Source organism: Armigeres subalbatus, chromosome 1 (genome assembly GCF_024139115.2).
Source record: "Armigeres subalbatus isolate Guangzhou_Male chromosome 1, GZ_Asu_2, whole genome shotgun sequence".
Classification (NCBI taxonomy): Eukaryota; Metazoa; Arthropoda; class Insecta; order Diptera; family Culicidae; genus Armigeres; species Armigeres subalbatus.
The window spans coordinates 138833257-138854303 of record NC_085139.1 but is presented as its reverse complement, the minus strand read 5'-3'; the positions used below and the strand labels follow the sequence as shown (position 1 = coordinate 138854303).

At 43.5% G+C, this 21047-nt stretch overlaps 2 protein-coding genes across 4 annotated transcripts in view; both read left to right on the top strand.

Annotated features, from left to right (window-relative positions):
- Positions 1 to 21047, top strand: part of LOC134205174 (cadherin-99C) — a 584755-nt gene that overhangs the window by 330900 nt on the left and 232808 nt on the right. The window lies entirely within an intron of this gene.
- LOC134218349 (uncharacterized) lies at positions 10127 to 13543 on the top strand. The gene is made up of 5 exons (XM_062697290.1): positions 10127 to 10733; positions 10806 to 10897; positions 10959 to 11072; positions 11134 to 11275; positions 11334 to 13543. Exon 5 carries the CDS (start codon positions 12104 to 12106, stop codon positions 13541 to 13543), a length of 1440 nt encoding a protein of 479 aa, XP_062553274.1. The 5' UTR covers positions 10127 to 10733; positions 10806 to 10897; positions 10959 to 11072; positions 11134 to 11275; positions 11334 to 12103.

The window sequence follows — 21047 nt, the reverse complement described above, 5'->3', positions numbered from 1 at the left end:
CAGATCCTGAATCATCACAACATGGTGGTTAACGATGTTTTTTGTTTCGTATTTTTCCAAAAACCTGCCGCTCTGACGCGCCCTCGCAATCTATATTGAATGCTGCTTCTTTACATGCCATGCCAAAACAGGATAGTCCCACTATACTCCCAGTCAGCCAATCGAAAATGGAGAAGACACACGAAATGAACTTTACCTTTAGTGTTATTGTTCTCTGCTGGTCTGAACATTTTTGCCGCGCATACCTTGTTTTCATTGAAGTTCGCCGAGCTCCCGCCCTCCAAAAACCATTTCCATAAGGTGTAACCGCATTCAAGCACACAATAAAAGTGAATTGACTGTTTTGCACCGCAGCAGTTTCCCATTCGTAGAGAGTGTGCATGTGCAATGTGAATGCAAATATCAGGTGGCAAATCCGGCGGCTGCATTGCGCCTGATGGCGGTGGACAAAGAATTTATGTACACGCAACAACATAGTTTACAATCTCGGTGAGCGCGTTGAAATTAATTTACACACGCTCTAGACCTCCAGTCATTGAAGTTGAGTGGCTGTGACACACGCTATGTGGATTGGCTCGTGTGCGCACTGACACTGCATCGGTACAGAAGTTGAATTGAGTTTGTAGCAACTTCCTCTGTCGCGCGTTTTATCTGTCCAATGGAATAAAATTAGTACAACAGCCACTATATAAAGCCATTGTGTTTATTGATATCAACAGATCAGTACTGATCAAATACATTACAGCAAATGCAATTTTCACCGGTGGACACTAAAAATGTACTGTTTTGCAGATTATCAACTTTCATTAAGCTTCTCATCTGCTCGGTTATGCCGTGCCACGGTTGCTTTTCGTAGAATTTATCGGACTGGGTACAAATTTGCGACAACAACCGTTCAACCATGCTATGCCGTTTGGCTGAAATTAGAATTTGACTGAAATGGGCATTCCGCTGAAAATGTCGTTCGGCCAAACTTGTCCTTTGACCGACAAATCCGTTTGGTTAAATAGGTCATTTGGCGGAAATGGTCGTTTGGAAGAAAGTGCGCCATTTGACGAACGAATGGACATTTTTGACTGAAGATTTTTTTCGGACAAATGACAAGTTCGCGTCTGATTGAGTTTCTCCAGCAAACAGAACGATCGCGCGATCATCGGAATGAAAATTTTATCTCCTTTATGCTGGTTAGTAAATTAATTAGCAAGTGAAAGTTTAGTTTACGTCCGATTGTGTTTCGTCTAGCACGCAGAACGGTCGAGCGATCGTCGAAATATTTTGTTCCACTTTTAGCGGTTGGTAAGTCAATGAATTATTGGCAGTGGTTGATTTTCTACCCGCCGCTGTCACATCCAGGCGCTATAGTATATGCGCAAAATAGCCAGCAAGAGTTATCCGCCAGAAATTTGGATGGCGAAAGTCATCTAACGCGGGTTTTCCTAAAATAAACTTTTCATGAAAAACTATTTGGTACCGGTTATGTAGGAAGGTGTCCGCTACTACGCCAACCAAATATTTTTTTTGATGAAGGTGGTTAATTTCGAGAAATCGAACCTTAGATGCCTTTCACCATACTGATTTCAGAAAGTTAACTCCTAGTGTGCCGCTGTAAGCACGCTTAAAGCAGGCGATTCATTAATCAGTAAGCGTTCGATTGTGCATTTGTTTAACCTTGAGCAAACTACACGCTACACCTGGCATATTCTTGAAAAAAAAAATCCGTTGAAATTCTGAACAGTTTTCCGTGAAAATTGAAAAAAAAACACGTGGAAATTCTGAAGAATTTTATTGGACAATGCGAAAATGAAAAGTAGAATTTCCTATGGGTATTCCGCAGACAGACGTTCAAGCTCGACCCACTAACTTGTGTAAAAAACATGGCCGTCGGATTGCCAAGTGGCAATAAGCGAAGAGATGGCGCCACATGTCAAGACAGTAAACGCGCGTAAACGTTATTTGGTTTGGTTTTGTTTTTCGATTTCGTTAAATTTTCTTGTTTATTTATCAAATCTTATGCTGGTGGGACTTTTCATAAAACTGCAAGCGATGTTGACTTTCAAACAACACTGTCGAAAAATGCTCAATCGCCAGAGATTGTTTTTGTGACTCCGGAAGGGTTTTTTCACTTTTTTTGACGTAAACTATTTTCATTTTTAGATTCCTTTGACATCTTTGAGCTGAGTGTTTCTGTTTTGCTTCCACGATTCGGTGGGTGGTAAACGTGGAGAGGTAAAAGGCGATAAGACAAAACGTCAGTTTTCATGTAGCAATAAGTTGTATAGGCGGCGCTACCGAGCAGTGCAATTCCAACGTACTTGTATTTGAACATTTACACATTTTTTTCTCATTTTCATTTATTTAGTTAACATCTAAACAGATAACACTGAATCAACAATTTGACGCCACAATACACGGTTCGAGGCTGCATCTCTCCATCCTCGGATACGCCCCACACTCGCCAAGTCGTTCTGCACCTGGTCTGCCCATCTCGCTCGCTGCGCTCCACGCCGTCTCGTACCTGCCGGATCGGAAGCGAACACCATCTTTGCAGGGTTGCTGTCCGGCATTCTTGCAACATGTCCTGCCCATCGTACCCTTCCGGCTTTAGCTACCTTCTGGATACTGGGTTCGCCGTAGAGTTGGGCGAGCTCGTGGTTCATTCTTCGCCGCCACACACCGTCTTCTTGCACACCGCCAAAGATGGTCCTAAGCACCCGTCTCTCGAATACTCCGAGTGCTTGCAAGTCCTCCTCGAGCATTGTCCATGTTTCATGTCCGTAGAGGACAACCGGTCTTATAAGCGTCTTGTACATGACACATTTGGTGCGGTGGCGAATCTTCTCTGACCGCAGTTTCTTCTGGAGCCCCTAGTCGGTCCGACTTCCACTGATGATGCGCCTTCGTATTTCACGGCTAACGTTGTTGTCAGCCGTTAGAACATTTACACACGAAAATCGAATTCAAATGTCACCCAACCAGCGGATGGCAGATTTTAATACAGTTCTGCATAAGAACTTTACAGAAACTGTATAATAATTGGGCATATACAATTTTTGTAAGGTTTTAATACAATCATTGTATTGAAATTATACAGATTTGTATTATTTTAATACAATTTCCGTATAAAAATCTTACAGATTTGTATTTCCCACGTTTTTATACAATAATTGTAAGATCTGTTTTTTGGGTGTATGAACTTAAACGTCTGTCTGCGGGTATTCTGAAGCATTTTCTGTGAAACTTTCGAAGAATTGTCTTGGAAATTCTGAACTATTTCCCGTTGAAATCCACATTTTGAGCAATTTTCCGCGGAAACTGCAAAGAATTATCTGAGAAATATCCGTAAATTTTTTCTTTCGCAATTAGTTTCTTTCGCAAAATTGACCAAATGGACTGAAACACTATTCCAAATAATTTTCTGTGGAATTTCCGTAGAATATATACACTGGTAGGCGTAAAATTCAATTTATAACTGAGCTCTGGTAATTTTTTTTGGCAAAATCAGTTCACGAGCAACCGAGATCTAGAGCTCCAAAGTTGACCATTTTGTATGAAGAACTGCAAGTGGGCACTTTATTATACAGGCCAGTGTAGCTTAGCTTAGCTTGACTGACTGTACACTTAAATTGATAATTCCAGCTCGGTAATATTTTTTACTGATTTTATACGGTAAAAGACAATTTAAACCGAGAGCACAGTTAATTTAAAAGAATTAACGGATTTCTGCAATCAGTTTTACCGATGTCTCGGTTGTAAAAAATAAAATACTGGGTTTCGGTAGTATGTATTACCGATCAACTCTGTTCTAAAAAAATATCCTGCACTTGTCAAAAAACAAACCGATCACTCAGTAAAAACAAATTCACTTTACTGAGCACCCGGTAAAATAAGTACAAAGTTCTCAGTTTTCGGCCAGGTGCCGCATGGTTTGACGCCATATTTATTTGCGAACCGGAACTTCTGGAAGTCTGATTGCATCGCACGAACTTTTTTGGCGAGTGATTGATGCTACCCGTAGAAATTCTTGTTTACTTAAATATTCAGGTAAGTTTAAACCTTTGTACTATCATGTATCAGCTTATTTGTGCTAGGTTTCTGAAGATTTGTTTATTTTTTAATTTATACATTTCCTGGTCAATGAAAACAAAAATCATCAGCGTACGTCTTACGGCATGCCGGATCACCAAAATGCTTAGTTCTGGGTCTGGACTCTGGATCTATAACAAGACATCAGGTATGTAAACTATGAATATACTGTTTTCCAAAAGGTTTTATAATAATTTACTTTCTACAACTTGTTTCCACATTTTTAGATAATTGAGTGGCAATGAGGTTCCCTGCCGCTAAAATTGTGATGATTTCCCGGGCGTGAAAGAATACCGCTAGTGCTGTAATACTGGAAGAAGCTAGCCGCAGAAACTTTTTGTATGTTTTCTGATTAAAAAACCGCAATAAATATGTTTATAGACCTGAGATTTCTTGTGTTTTTAAATATCAATAAAAAAGTGAAAATTTAATCACATTCCTTTCGGAACTATGAATTACTGAAATCGGTAATATTTTTACAGATCTGCCAGTATTATTTTACCGATGACTCAGTAACTATTACAAATCTGCTCGGTATTTTCTGACAGTTCGCTATCATGAATGCTGAACCGAGAACTCGGTAATTGAATTCGATTACCGAGGTGACTACCAAGAGCTCAGCTGTTGAGAAATCGGTAATTCATTTACCGAGCCCGGCAAATAGAATTAAGTGTGTGTACACTTCGTAATTGCTTGTCGTGATTGGTCAATAATCTACAGATATGCGCAGCTCATCAATTAAATAGCCTTCTTGAGGGTAAAAAACTATACGCACTGTGCATGCTTTGGAATTTCATTATTTCAAGATCAATTTCGATGCCAGCTACGTCATCACAGTCAATTTAGGAGTAGAAGATAAAAATCAGCTCGACAAATATTGCTACAAGATACCGAGGAATTCTCTGCATCTCCGTGATTATTGGTTAGATGAAAAGGTAATCTTAGCGAAGTTGCCTCGGTAAGTGACTCAATAATTATTTTAAACAAAGTTATGTCAAAGTAATTCACTCACCAGCACAAAGCAGGACTAAGTATTTTGATGATAGCGCAATCGTTCTGCTTCCGAAAAATATAAATAAATCAATATTCAATGCTTATATTTTTTTTCAAACTATTTTCTTTTTTTTTAATACTTTTTCGAACGATCCACATTCTACCACATCTGCCACAAAACTAACTTCCTTCTTTTGCTTCTCAACCAGTCTCCGCTCTCCTATCAAATGTTTCTCCTTTTTCTCACACTATGCCTCTCGGCGCTCAACACGCTAAAGAATTGTCAAACACTTTATAAAATAATTACTAATTACATCACGGATGCTACGACGTGTTACATATAATATTTTCCTTTATGTATTAAACCAATAGTTAATAATAATCTCTATACGCTTATCCTGTACCCTACACTGGCTATTCCATAGATTTTTTCATGGAAATTTCAAACAATTTCTCTTTTAAACTCCAAACATTTTCATTTGGAAATTCCAAACAATTTCCCTTCGGAATTCCATAGAATTTTCTTGAGAAATTCCGATCAATCTTCCTTGGGAATCGCAAAGAGCTTCCCTAGAAAATTACAAAGCATTTCCGTGGAAATTTCAAAGAATTCACCGTGGAAACCTAGAACTATTTTCCGTGGAAAATACAAAAAAATCCCAATGAATATTTTTGGAAAGCATAAAAGAATTTCCTGGGTGGAGGTGTGCTCCTCCGCTGCAGATATTTTTGAATCGGCGCGCCGCCGTTTAAAATCTGTCTAAACGCCATCTTAAATTTTCCACGATTATTCAAAAATGTGGAAATCCGCAGAGATTTCTGTGGGAATTCCGAAGAGACAGTGGAATTTCGGTAGAACTTCCCGTTTGATATCACTTAAACATCCCGTTCAAATTTCGTAAAAATACCAACGATTTTCATGAAAATTCCACACAATTTCTTGATTTCAATTCCACACAATTTCCCGATGAAATTTTGAAAAGCCTTCCGTAAAATCAGGAGAAGTTCCAGTTAAACTCCAATGGATTTTTTGTTCATATCAAATTTTTGAACGGGTGAAAGGGCGTTTGGCTGAAAGTCATTAGGCCGAAATCCATTTGGCCGAAGACCATAGGGCCGAAAGTTGTTCGTCCGAATCCCAAAAACCCATCTGGTTGAAATGGACATGCGGACGAAAATGATGTTCGGCCGAACAAGTCATTTGCCCGAAAAAGTCGTTGGGTTGAATTTGACAGATAGCGCCATTTGGCCAAAAATATCTTTTGGCTGAACGATTGCACCCTTTTGGACATATGGCTCGTTTAGCAAATGTCATCTTTGGCCGTAAGATCCAGTTGGTCTAATGACATTTTCGGCTGTATGGCCCGCTAACTTTGATCCTAATTTTCGGTTTATTTTTCACAAAACTGATTTGATGTGAGATCTGATTTTTTTGCGAAAGGTCATTTATGTCGTGCTCTATAATCTCAGTTTTGCTTCAAACCACAATGGTCGGATTCGTCAAATTTCACGACATAAATCGATAACTCGAAAACCATCAGTATTAGAGTTTTGACGTCTTCAGAAGAAATGATCTACAAGAAGAGATCTATTTTTGGTGTAAGTTGTCATTATGGTGGTGAATTTTTTTTGGAAATGTATTTTTTTAACCCTTTTGAGTTGAGAGTTCATTTAATTCTACAAAGTTGAAGAGAATTTAATTCTTAGCATTTTTGCTTAATAAGCATTTATTTTATCTCCTAAAGGTGATGTTTTATGACAAAATTGCTAAATTTAGATAGGATGGTCCCGAAAAAATAGTGTCTAGCTTCCACTTTCATCAATTCAAAATATTTTCAAAAACTGTCCAAGCATCGCTTCACGGTCTTTGGAAAGCGTATCTTTTGGTAACATAAGATGGTTGATAGCTTCATTTTCAAGCATATTATAAGCGTTTTTTAATGGCAAAGTGATATTTTTCTGAGCATTCTACTGCAGCTAGTAGCAAATATTAGCAAAAATTTTAATCGTATTCTGAAAGTATACATGCAGGCCCATCAAATCCATGGTATTTCATTTGTCTATCTTTGTCCACTTTTGTTTGACGATAGTATTATTTTTGTACGAAAAATTAGGGTGAAACACATATATCATTTTTTGGATTTTCACAATATTTGGTAGAATAAAAGACAAGAACACAGTCTTCGACCAGAGGTCGTACAGACTGAACACTTAACACCTACACTACTAAAAATCCACACATATTTATTGGCAAAAATCCATAGATTTAACTTATGATGTATATCAGCGCACACATAACCATTCACCACGCGAACTACTAATAAAGTATATATTTAAATAAACTTTATGTGTGGTTCCGAATTAGCAATTATTTAATTTATGTGTGGTTCTATGTCGATTATATTAGGGTGGAGCTATTGCAAAAATGTATAACGGCAACACATATATCTTATATAGATATTTTTGGCAGTGTAGACAACTAACAGAACAGTGGACCGGTGGAGAATTTTTCGATCTCGAAAAGTTTCCTTCTTACCGAGGCGGGAATCGAGCCCACGCTCCATAGTCCATGTCTCTAGACGATTGACGGCGCTAACCGCACGGCCACAAAGTCCACAAAGAATCGTTCTTTATCTAAAATATTTAAATTAACTCGTGTGGAAAAGAAGTCGAAAAAATCATTTTGACATTTTAACTACTGGAACGATTTTCAAGGTGTTCTCCTAAAATAAATGCTTAAGAGCGCTACTTTTGTGGCGAAATTCAAAACCATAAAATTCAAGTTGGTTTTTAATGGCTAATTCGCAGAATAATTTCATTTTCACAGTTTCTAAGTGAGGTTTCCAATGACTACATGTGATTCCATGAACATTGATAATTGGTCCAGTAGTTCAAAAATTAAGTTTTAATTTTTTTTTTTCAAAAATGTTGATTTTTTCGACCACCCTGGATCGAAATCGGACACAATTAAAAAGTGAGTTTATTTATTTTCGAAAAAGAATGATTCTACCATATTTTGCGAAAATCAGAGATATGGTATATGTGTTTCCCATGGAATAGCTGATTTTTCATACAAAAACTAATATGATTATCAAACAAAAGTGGACAAACATGGACAAATGAAATACCATGGATTTGATGGGCCTGCATGTATACTTTCAGATTATGATTGAAATTTTTGTTAATATTTGCTACTAGCTGCAGTAGAATGCTCAGAAAAATATCACTTTTTCATGAAAAAAACGCTTATAATATGCTTGAAAATGAAGCTATCAACCATCTTATGTAACCAAAAGATGCGCCATCCAAAGACCGTGAAGCGATGCTAAGACAGTTTTTGAAAACATTCTGAATTGATGAAAGTGGACGCTAAAACTATTTTTTTCGGGACCACCCTATCTAAATTTAGCAATTTTGTCAGAAACCTTACCTATATGAGATAAAATAAATGTTTATTGAGCAAAAATGCTTAGAATAAAATTCTCTACAACTTAGAATTATATGAACTCCTAACTCAAAAGGGTAAAAAAATACATTTCCAAACAATTTTCACCGAAGGGCCACCCTAATGACAACTTACACCAAAAATAGATCTCTTATTGTAGATCACGTCAAAACTCTAGCCCTGATGGTTTTCAAGTTATCGATTTATGTCGTGAAATTTGACGAATTCGACCATTGCATTGTGCAAACGTGAAAACTCAAAATGAAGGGCAATATGACCGCTTCCCGGCAACATCTCTGCAAAACTTCGTGCGCGGTGCTCCCCTGACCGTTATTAGACCTGTGCGCCGATTGAAATTTTACTGGCGGCGGCGTAAAGGATCATTTTAAGCCAGCGGCGGCGGCGCCATGGCTTGTATCGGCGTAAACTTATTTCAAGCGTCAAAAAAATTCTGGAATTTCTTCGAAAGTTTTTGATCAAATTCCTAGAGAAGTTCCTCCACGAGTTCGTTGGGAAGCTCATCAAGAAATACCTCTGGACATTCCTTCAGATATTGCCCCGGGAATACCTCCAGGAAGTTTCTCCAAGAATTCCTCCGAAAGTTGCTCCAGGATTTCATCCGGAAGTTCCTCCAGAAATTCCTCCGGTAGTTCCTACAAAAATTCCTCCAGAAGTTCCTCCAAGAATTTCTCGGGAAGTTCCCCCAGGAATCCTCCGGAGGTTCTTCCAGGAATTCCTGCGGAAGTTCCTCCAGGAATTCCTCCGAAAGTTCATCCAGGAATTACTTCGGAAGCTCCTCCAGGAATTACTCTGAAAGTTCCTCCAGGAATTCCTCCGGAAGTTCATTCAGGAATTCCTCCTGCAATTCCTCCGGAAGTTCTTCCAGGAATTCCTCCAGAAGTTGCTCCAGGCATTCCTCCAGAAGTTGCTCCAGGAATTCCTCCAGAAGTTCCTCCAGAAATTCTTTCGGAAGTACCTCTAGGAAATCCTTCGGAAGTACCTCCAGGAATTCCTCAACATGTTCCTGAAGAATTCCACCGAAAGTTCCTCCCGGAATTCCTTCGGAAGTTCTTCCACGAATTACTCCGAAAGTTCCTCCAAGAATTCCTCTGGAAGCTCCTCCAGAAATTCGTCCGGAAGTTCCTTCAGGATGTCCTCTGGAGGTTCCTTCAGAAATTCCTCCGAAAGTTCTCCCAGAAATTTTTCCGAAGGTTCCATCAAAAAATTGTTTAAAAGTTCCTCCAGGAACTCCGCAAAAATTCCTCCAAGAATTTATCCCGAAATCGCTACAAAAGTTCCATCAAAATTTCTAAGCAAGTTTCTTCAAGAATTCCTTTGGTAGTTCCTCCAGGAGCTCGTCCGGAAGTCCCTCTGGTAATTCCTGCTGGAATTTTTCGGAATTTCCTGAAGCAATTCCTCTTAATTCTATTTAAAAATTTCTCTGGGGTACAGAAATTCCATAGAAGCGATAATGAAATTTCTTCTTGAACTCCTCCAGAAACTCACCTCGGGATAATTGCGATTTTTTAGCGGTCCCCACAATGTGCACCAGTTATTCCTCAAGGAATTCCTCTAAGAACTCTGTTACGTTTTGATTTATCCGCATATACAAATATTGAAATTCCTATAATATCGTCTCATTAAACACAATTATGTCACAGAATGACATTAATATATGCACTGACTCGTGAGCCGTAGTTAGAGCACCCCTGTCCAATAGTGCACTACGCAAATAGCCAGCCATAGAAATCACATCGTCTCACCAAAATGCAACTCGTATAAACAACACAAGCGCAAGGAGTCGGCACAAACATGAAGCCGTTATCACCGATGGCGATGGCACAAACACAGATTCACGCGAGAGCGAGAAATATAGGACACACTCACACAACCTTCGTTACTCGCCATAGCATCGGGTGGATCGCAACGAAGAGATGGTCTTGCCCATCACAGATACCATTGTAGCTCTGTTCGTAACAAGAGAATCGCAACGCTTTACAACCACCAAGCACAAGCGCGGTCGATCGCCAAGTAAAACACAATTATTCGCACTAGACCCGCGACGGATCGTGCAGGGAAACGTCTCCGAATTCCCAAGAAAAAACGAAAAGTACCTAAATTCGCAAGTGAAGTGAGGTGCGCGATATTTGATTACTCCAATTTGAAAGGGAGCAACATCGGCGAAATTTAGTGGGAACATTTTGTGTAACAGGTGAGCTCGGCCTCCTCGAAATCTTTTGTCCGTGACTAGTGACCAAACGACAGCCATTTTCTTCTACGTTAGGGACGGAAAAGCGCGTGGTCTGTAGCGGAGAACATTGGAAGCCTTTGATTGGCACACCTAAGCACTGGCTATAAAGGGACACGGGATCCAAGGTGAGCAAACCCAGCACCGGATGAAAATCCACCGTATTAAACATCCATCTCTGGAAAATAGGTATCGACACGGACGGTCGCCTCGATTGTGAGACCCGGGCTGGAGGAAGTAGGTCACGAAGGAAAATATCGACGGGGCAAGGGACAACATCGACGTCAGAAGGTCCTCAAACAGGTGAGCGGTTAAAGTAATGTTTTGCCCATTTTCCATTACAATCGCACTCTTCCCAATGCAGTGCCCTTGGTGACGATCAGTGGTGAGGCCAGCGCAGAGCGGCGATCGATACAGACGCGAACCGAATCCAGGTCACGAGACCGCACGGCATTAAACAGAATTTTGATTTCGGTGTCATCAGCGAAAAGGAGCCCCGTCGAAGGGTAAGTCCATCGTGTTTAAGCTTACGGATAGCATTCCTAAAGGCACCATCATCTGCAGGGCTTCTTTGACATATCCTAACATCGTGCCCGGATACCATAAGAAGAGCGGAGCGAATCGCGACGACGGCCGGACCGCTTACTGGGACCGTTCTTAAAGTGCCAGCAGTGTGAATCGGCGGCGATCAGCAGTGCCTGCAGCGTCCATCGGCGGCAACCAGCAGTGCCAGTAGGGTGAATCGGTGCGCGACCAGCGGTGCCTACAGGGTAGATCAACGTGTGAATAGCGGCGCCCACGGTAGGAATCGGCGTGGGAACGGCAATTCTGGCCGGCTGGACGAGCAGTCGGTGGCTTTCACTCCATTTGAACGGCGACACACGATTAGCAGATCGGTGGTCAGTCAACGCCACCATGGAGCCCGGTCGAACGGCGGCAAGCTGGCTCCGATCAGTGAGGGGAAGCGGCAAACTGTGAGTCAGTGCATTAATGATAAGACCAAATGTTGTAAGAGCAGGAAAAGTAGGTACCCAGGACAGGAGGATGAGAATAAGTTTAATATAATGTGTTAAACCATGAGACATTTGTTTTGATTTGGTTGGTGCCGTTAGCCCTCAGTGTTTGTGACTGATTTACCTTGGTAGCCTTCCACTTTGCTCTACCGTAATGGGAACATCATAACACTGGCGCCCAACTAAATATCCCACGTATTTGTCATTACCAATTAGCTAAATTGAGCGGCTTTTTGAGTTTTAAGGATAGTTCAGCTCGCACGAAGTTTGTGCAGCTTACATGGTTGGTTAGGATTAAGATTTATATAAGCTTATTTGAAGATGGACTTAACACACTTGAGTAACGAGGAAATTGATTACGAGCTAGCACTTCGTTTCGTAGTTAACCTCGGACCTTGTACCCACCGAAACAAGGTCTTGAAACTAAAAGATCTGATGGCACAAGAAGGCCAGCTTCAAGAACCGGCTTGTCACAGCTCACAACATGTGATGAGCTCGACGTCAAATTTGGAAATTTGTCAACTCAGGATCGGGGAGCTAAGAAAGCGCGTGGATGAAGCGGTGCAAATTAAAGACACTTTTGCCATCGCACAGTTACGTTCGCGTCTCATCCATTACAAAACCAGGTTGGAAATCATTCAACCCCTCGCGGCTTTCGTGAGCATAAAAGATACGTTATGCTCGCTTGTCAAAGTGCTATTAGACGAAGTGGATTGTGCATTGGTACATTATGAGAAGCGAACAGATCGGGGTGAGAGTGCAGTGATAGTGTCAATCCCACCAGAAGAATTTGGTCAGAAAGACAACGAGAATCTCGACTCAGTGCAACAGAAAAACTCCAACGAAGCGTACTCACTCTTAGGAATGGACAACATCTTGCACCAGCAGGGCAATGCATCCGCAAACCTCATCGACCCTGGTTTCGCGGAAACAGCCCAAGAAGAATTGCCATATGAACAAAGAAGTTTCGGTAACAGAAGAAGCACTGTTGAAATCCCGTTTTCAAGAGTGAACGGTGACAAAGACAACCAACATCCACACAACACCAGCATTAGAGAAGAGCATGAACCGCATTTGTCAGCAACTAGTTCCCCACTAGCAGTTGGTCGAGGAAGAGGATTAACGATAAGAGGCCTACAGGACGCGCGATCCAACATTAGCGGGAGAGGAAGATCTACGCAGAGCGCGGAAACGAGGCAACACGGTAACGAACACATACATAACAACAATGACCTCACATTCCGAAACATCATATCCAATAATGCAAGCCTTTATGCAGACCTGGTGGAACGGTTGGCTCGGAGGGAGCGACGAGAAAGGGCACCACGACCAGAGCGATGGGAAGACCGAAGAATGATGAAAGCAGTTCACAATTGGCCGTTCAAATTCCGTGGAGAGAAGGACACCACGTCGCTGAATATCTTCTTAGACCGGGTAGAGACTTTTGCTGGATCGGAAGGGATGAACGACGAAACATTGCTGTCTTCGATCAAACATCTTCTACTAGATGACGCCCTGGATTGGTATGCTCGGGCCATGTCTCAACGTCGGCTTTATTCATGGCAAAACTTCAAGAATGAAATCCGGAGGGAATTTCTACCAAGCGGATATGCTCAAATACTACGACTAGAGGCCAGCTTCCGCTTCCAAGGACAGAGTGAATCTTTTGCCAAGTACTACCGGGATATTGCTGCGCTCTTTCGATTCATATCACCACCAATGACCGAGGAGGAGAAGTTCTTCATTGTGAAGAAAATATGAACGCGGACTACGCCGCGATAGTCACAGCAGCACGGCCGAGAGATCTGCAAGACATGGTCGAAGTATGCACGAGCTATGACGAAACCAGGATGCTGTTACACCGACAACGAAGGATTCCAGTCCCACATACCTCCCTGTTAGAACCAAACTTCGCGACGCCGGGAAATTCAGCAAGGACCTTCGCCCAATCGCAACCTACAAGCTACTCCAGAGTGAATGTATTGGAACGCACCGCGAGATATGAAGACCAATCCACGATGTTCTCCGCTACAAATTCTGAAGAAGGCACGGATTACGACGAAGAAGAGGAATTGCAGACGAAGATGGACCATCTTGTACAGCAAGTCAATGCCCTGAAGGGCCAATTCGACCGAAGACCTTCCAAACCACTAGCGGGATTATCCCAGATCCAGGGGTACTACCTCCCAGTGCGACAGTCAACAGCGTCCAATGCACAAAGTCAAATCCAAACGGGCCAGCAACAACGATGGCGTTCAAGCCAACAATCTAGTGTGAAGCAACAACAGGACGCTGGGCGACAAGAGGAAGTTCAGACACACCCCAGTCAATCGGCGCAAGCGACACAGCAGCTTCAGGCTCCGCAGCGCCAACAAACATGAATGGCAGAACATCAACAGCCAGCATGGCTGCAGCAAAATCAGTCCCATATAAACCAAAATGGAGGCCAACAAGCTAGGGAGAACGTTGTTCGTCAAACTATGACCTGTTGGAACTGCGACGAAGAAGGCCATCGCTTCATGGACTGTTCGAAACCGCAAGCGGTGCTATTTTGTTATCGTTGCGGAAGGAAGGGTACTCTTTGCGAAGCTGCTTCACGTGCCGTACGGACGCGGGAAACCAGCAAGCGGGGAATCAATAGAAGAGGGATGGATTCTCCGCTCCGATCGGCACAACCCCAGAAGACATGGACGCACAACACATAGATACTATAATAATTAATCCTGGTAGTGACAACAGGCCGCATGCGGTCATCAGCGTTTTGGCGTCCCGGCATTGCTCGATAGTGGTGCGAATTGTTCATTACTCGGAGGAAATCACACAAAGTTGGTGGAAGATCTCGGTTTGCGTACAGAAGCAGTCACAGGCGGAATAAAGACAGCGGATGGGACGCACCACCCTGTTAGCAGTTACGCGAGGATTCCAATAGCTTACAACAATAAACACGAAACACTGCCTACTCTGCTAATTCCATCGATTCCAGATTGCATCGTCCTAGGCATGGACTTTTGGAATAAATTCGGAGTTATGCCAATCTGCTGCATGATGCACGGCACAACGAATGAGGAAGAAAAGCGATCGACAAAAGAGCCAATGAAGGAGCTTTCTGCAGAAGAGCGCAGACTATTGAATGAGGTGGTAGCACGGTTTCCGAAGGCAGGCGATGGCACACTGGGTAGGACGAACATCTATGAACACCGGATAGATATAGGAAACGCGGTGCCTAGAAAGCAAAAATACTACCCGATGTCACAATACGTGTTGCAGGAAGTGAACCGTGAAATTGATAGAATGATTGCGTTAGACGTAATCGAAGAAGCTGTGTTCTCGCCATGGAACAATCCACTAGTGGCAGTGAAGAAAAAGACGGGACAGTACAGGGTCTGTCTCGATGCTCGACATCTAAACTCCATTATGGTAAACGAAGGATATCCGATTCCGCAAATCTCAGCGATTCTGGGGAACCTGGGAGGCTGCGCATACATCTCCACGATTGACCTGAAAGACGCTTTCTGGCAGCTACCATTACATCCAACATCTAGACCGCTCACGGCGTTTACAGTGCCGTCCAGAGGGCACTTCCAATTCAAAGTGGTTCCTTTTGGGTTGTGCACCGCCAGCCAAGCACTCGCACGAGTAATGACGCACTTATTTGCAGACATGGAACCATTCGTCTTCCACTATCTAGATGACATAGTGATATGCTCTAGGACTTTTGAGGAGCACTTGGAGGTGCTGGATGAAGTAGCCCGTAGATTGCGCGCAGCAAAGCTCACGATATCAGCCGACAAGTCGATATTTTGCAGGAGGGAAATCAAGTACCTTGGCTATGTGCTCAACGAGAAAGGATGGCTAGTAGACCATGATAAAATCAATTGCATCGTGCAGTTTCCGGCTCCCGAATGCCGCAAAGATGTTCAACGCTTCATAGGGCTATGTAATTGGTATCGTCGGTTTATCTCGGATTTCGCGGAAATCGCAACACCGCTCACAGAATTGACGAAAACAAAAATAAGATTCCGCTGGACAGATCAGGCGAACGAGGCGTTTTTAAAATTGAAATCGGCATTAGTCTCGGCCCCGGTGCTGGTCATGCCGGATTACAAGAAACCATTCAGCGTGGCATGCGACGCAAGCGACGTAGCCATCGGAGCGGTGCTCACACAAGAGGTCGACGGGGAAGAACATCCCATATGTTACTTCTCGCAGAAATTATCTTCGTCAGAGCGGAAGTACTCGGTGACTGAAAGAGAATGTTTGGCAGTGATAAGGGCGATCGAAAAATTCCGGGGATATATCGAAGGAGTGAAGTTTACCGTCTACTGTGACCACGCTGCTTTAAGTTACCTGAAATCATTAAAGAATCCGACAGCTCTAATGAGCCGCTGGTTGCTTCGTTTGAACGCCTTTGATTTTGAGATCAAATACCGTAAAGGGACAATCAATGTAGTACCAGACGCTCTGTCCAGAATCTGTATCAATGGCAATGTAGCAGCATTCACTATGGACACCACGACGGACGTGTGGTATAAGCAAATGATGGAGCGGGTGAGCAAGAAACCGGACTGTTTTCCAGAGTTTCGTGTAGTGAACAAGGAGCTGTATAAGAACTGTCGAGGAAAAGATGAAACCGGAATCGTTGTGCACCGTTGGCGTAAAGTCATCCCACAGGAACAGCGCAAGGAGATAATGCAACGCTACCATAACACACCAGCGGCGGCGCATCTGGGAATTCACAAGACGCTGCAGAAAGTACAATCGCACTTTTACTGGCCAAAGATGCACGAGGATGTTTATCACCACGTACGCAACTGTGACGCTTGCAAGGCCAGCAAGGCAGCAAACGGGAGGCTGATGCCGCAAATGGGCGCAGGGAAGCCAGCCAAACTACCCTGGGAGCTAGTGTCCATAGACTACGTCGGTCCATTCACACGTTCAAAGCAAGGCAACACAACAATGTTGGTGATCGTGGATTGGGTGACCAAGTATGTCGTGATCCACCCAATGCGTACAGCAGATTCGACGAAAACTGTAGAGTTCCTCGAGAATGAAGTGTTCCTCAAATTCTCGTATCCTCGCATAATTCTGTCCGACAATGGGAAACAGTTCCAATCGGTGGTCTTTCGCTCGATGCTAGCACGCCATAACATAGAACATATGAAAACAGCGTATTACTGCCCAATGGTCAACAACGCAGAACGTGTCAACCGAGTTTTGATCACATGTATTCGTTCGCTAATCGACGACGACCATCGAAACTGGGATCTACATCTACAATCCATAGCGGCAGCGATCAACAGCGCAAAACACGAGGTCACCGGGTGAGCCCACAGATGGCGAACTTCGGTCGAGAGGTGGTGCGGCACACGGAACAAGATCAAAGACACGACATGAACACAGAACAAGGGGGGAAGAAAGTTCAAGAGAGGCGAGCGGCAGGCATACGGAGAAGCCAGGAGTTCATCGTGCAGCGAATCAAGGAAAATCACGATAAATCTAAAAAACGGTATGACCTACGGAAGCGAACGGTGGCATACAAAGAAGGAGACGTTGTTTGGCGGCGTACGTTTGAGCTTTCATCAAAAGTGGATAACATTAACCAGAAGTTGAAACCTAAATTCACGCCAGCAGTCGTCAGAAAGATCCTGGGAGTAAACCTTTTCGAACTGGAGGATGTTGTCACCGGAAAAAGAGGCCAATATCATGCCAAGGACATAAAAACGGATTAGTTTAGAAAGCTATGTACACAGACTAAGTCTGTTGACCAAGAGTGCAACGCTCAATAAAATCCGTCGCCAATCGGGACAAATGGCATACGTCAGGTGTGATGAGCAAAAACTTATGAAACTACCTCTCCACCTCGACAATAGATCAAGCTATGAAACAGCATTCTTGTAGACGACAACCTGCGCCGAGAAAGAGAAGAAAGGACGCCTCGAGGTCAGAAAAGCCAAGTGCAGAGCAGTTTATGTCAACAATTTCCGTAGCAAGTAGGAGGATTAAGTGGTAGTCAATCGTGCCAGTGGCGTGCCGCGAGCCGTTCGCGATACGGGAGAAATCGCACCCTGCAGCACTGGAAACGGGGCGCAGGGAATTCTACAGAGAAGTCCAATATCCGTAGCAAGTAGGAGAATCAGGCGGTAGCCAACGCTTCCATCGCGCCAGGAGGTGTACGTGCCGCGCGCCGTTCGCGATACGGGAGAAATCGCACTCTGTGGCACTGGTAACGGGGCGCAGGGAACTCTTCAGAGCACCAGATGTTTTCCTTGGTAGGAGGAACGGAGACCCGGAGATCGGCGACCAAAAATCGTGGCGACACGGAGTTGAAGTTTACGGCCACTACTAGGCGCAGTGGGATATCATTTGGACAGTTCTGGGGGTGTGAGGAAGGAGACAGCTAAGGAAGGCTAGGAAGATTTCCACATTCACCGCATGCTATGGGCAGCACCAGCCACTAAACAAACCCGGAAGAAAAACACGCAAGGCGGAAACAAACATTACGAGCCTGGATTAGTGACAAGCAAAAGCACGATAGTTGCAATCAGTGTCCAGAGTTAGCAAAAAATCAAAAGATTCATCCATATCATTAGGGGGTCGTCATGAAACTCATCCCCTAAAAGTAACGCGACCCGGGGCGCGGTAAAGCTCCATACATGGGCTCATGACGATTCTAGGGGAGGAAATGCCTCTTGACCCTAGGCCAGACGACACGATATAACCAACCAAACAATCCTAAGAGCAAATTTATGTTTTATGTTTAATCCATTAGTTTAGTCAATAACTAAATAGGATTAAGTTGAATGTCTTCCACGGCGGCACGAAAGTCAAGAGAAGTGGGATCAAGAATCAGGTCAGAGACAATTTTGCCAAAAATCAGTTGGTAGGCGGTCAAATTTGCCAGAAATAGCTGGTATAAATATATTTAGATTTGTGGATTTGTGTTTTGTGCGTCGGAAGAAAGGTATAGCCTTACATTGCTAGAGCTCGACTCTAGAGTTTTCGTGACCGGATCCGTCTCTGACCGACTTCTGAAGGGAAGTTGTTAAGAGTTTTTCATGAGTCTCTTATTCATCGACTCATGAAAAACTCTGCCGCTTTGGTAATGCTGTGTTACGTTTTGATTTATCCGCATATACAAATATTGAAATTCCTATAATATCGTCTCATTAAACACAATTATGTCACAGAATGACATTAATATATGCACTGACTCGTGAGCCGTAGTTAGAGCACCCCTGTCCAATAGTGCACTACGCAAATAGCCAGCCATAGAAATCACATCGTCTCACCAAAATGCAACTCGTATAAACAACACAAGCGCAAGGAGTCGGCACAAACATGAAGCTGTTATCACCGATGGCGATGGCACAAACACAGATTCACGCGAAAGCGAGAAATATAGGACACACTCACACAACCTTCGTTACTCGCCATAGCATCGGGTGGATCGCAACGAAGAGATGGTCTTGCCCATCACAGATACCATTGTAGCTCTGTTCGTAACAAAGAGAATCGCAACGCTTTACAACCACCAAGCACAAGCGCGGTCGATCGCCAAGTAAACACAATTATTCGCACTAGACCCGCGACGGATCGTGCAGGGAAACGTCTCCGAATTCCCAAGAAAAACCAAAAGTACCTAAATTCGCAAGTGAAGTGGGGTGCGCGATATTTGATTACTCCAATTTGAAAGGGAGCAACACGGCGAAATTTAGTGGGAACATTTTTGTGTAACAGGTGAGCTCGGCCTCCTCGAAATCTTTGTCCGTGACTAGTGACCAAACGACAGCCATTTTCTTCTACGTTAGGGACGGAAAAGCGCGTGGTCTGTAGCGGAGAACATTGGAAGCCTTTGATTGGCACACCTAAGCACTGGCTATAAAGGGACACAGGATCCAAAGGTGAGCAAACCCAGCACTGGATGAAAATCCACCATATTAAACATCCATCTCTGGAAAATAGGTATCGACACGGACGGTCGCCTCGATTGTGAGACCCGGGCTGGAGGAAGTAGGTCACGAAGGAAAATATCGACAGGGGCAAGGGACAACATCGACGTCAGAAGGTCCTCAAACAGGTGAGCGGTTAAAGTAATGTTTTGCCCATTTTCCATTACAATCGCACTCTTCCCAATGCAGTGCCCTTGGTGACGATCAGTGGTGAGGCCAGCGCAGAGCGGCGATCGATACAGACGCGAACCGAATCCAGATCACGAGACCGCACGGCATTAAACAGAATTTTGATTTCGGTGTCATCAGCGAAAAGGAGCCCCGTCGAAGGGTAAGTCCATCGTGTTTAAGCTTACGGATAGCATTCCTAAAGGCACCATCATCTGCGGGGCTTCTTTGACATATCCTAACATCGTGCCCGGATACCATTAGAAGAGCGGAGCGAATCGCGACGACGGCCGGACCGCTTACTGGGACCGTTCTTAAAGTGCCTGCAGTGTGAATCGGCGGCGATCAGCAGTGCCTGCAGCGTACATCGGCGGCAACCAGCAGTGCCAGTAGGGTGAATCGGTGCGCGACCAGCGGTGCCTACAGGGTAGATCAACGTGTGAATAGCGGCACCCACGGTAGGAATCGGAGTGGGAACGGCAATTCTGGCCGGCTGGACGAGCAGTCGGTGGCTTTCACTCCATTTGAACGGCGACACACGATTAGCAGATCGGTGGTCAGTCAACGCCACCACGGAGCCCGGTCGAACGGCGGCAAGCTGGCTCCGATCAGTGAGGGTAAGCGGCAAACTGTGAGTCAGTGCATTAATGATAAGACCAAATGTTGTAAGAGCAGGAAAAGTAGGTACCCAGGACAGGAGGATGAGAATAAGTTTAATATAATGTGTTAAACCATGAGACATTTGTTTTGATTTGGTTGGTGCCGTTAGCCCTCAGTGTTTGTGACTGATTTACCTTGGTAGCCTTCCACTTTGCTCTACCGTAATGGGAACATCATAACAACTCTTCATGAAGTACTTCGAGAACTCCTTAGAAATTTCCATTGAACTCATTGTGAATATCACATAGAATTCCAAACCCAACTTCCACCCAAAATCTTAAGAATTTTTTCTAGGAATACTTATGGAAATTCAATTGCGAATTCCTCCAAAAAATACTTCTAGGTATTTCCCGAAACATTCGTCTAAGAATCTGGAAAATTGTTTTTGAATTCTACAGTAATTCTGCAACAAATTCCTCTGGAATGCACACGAAAATTCTTCTGGAAATATATTTGAAATTCTCAATGCAATTTAGAAATCCCTTTCG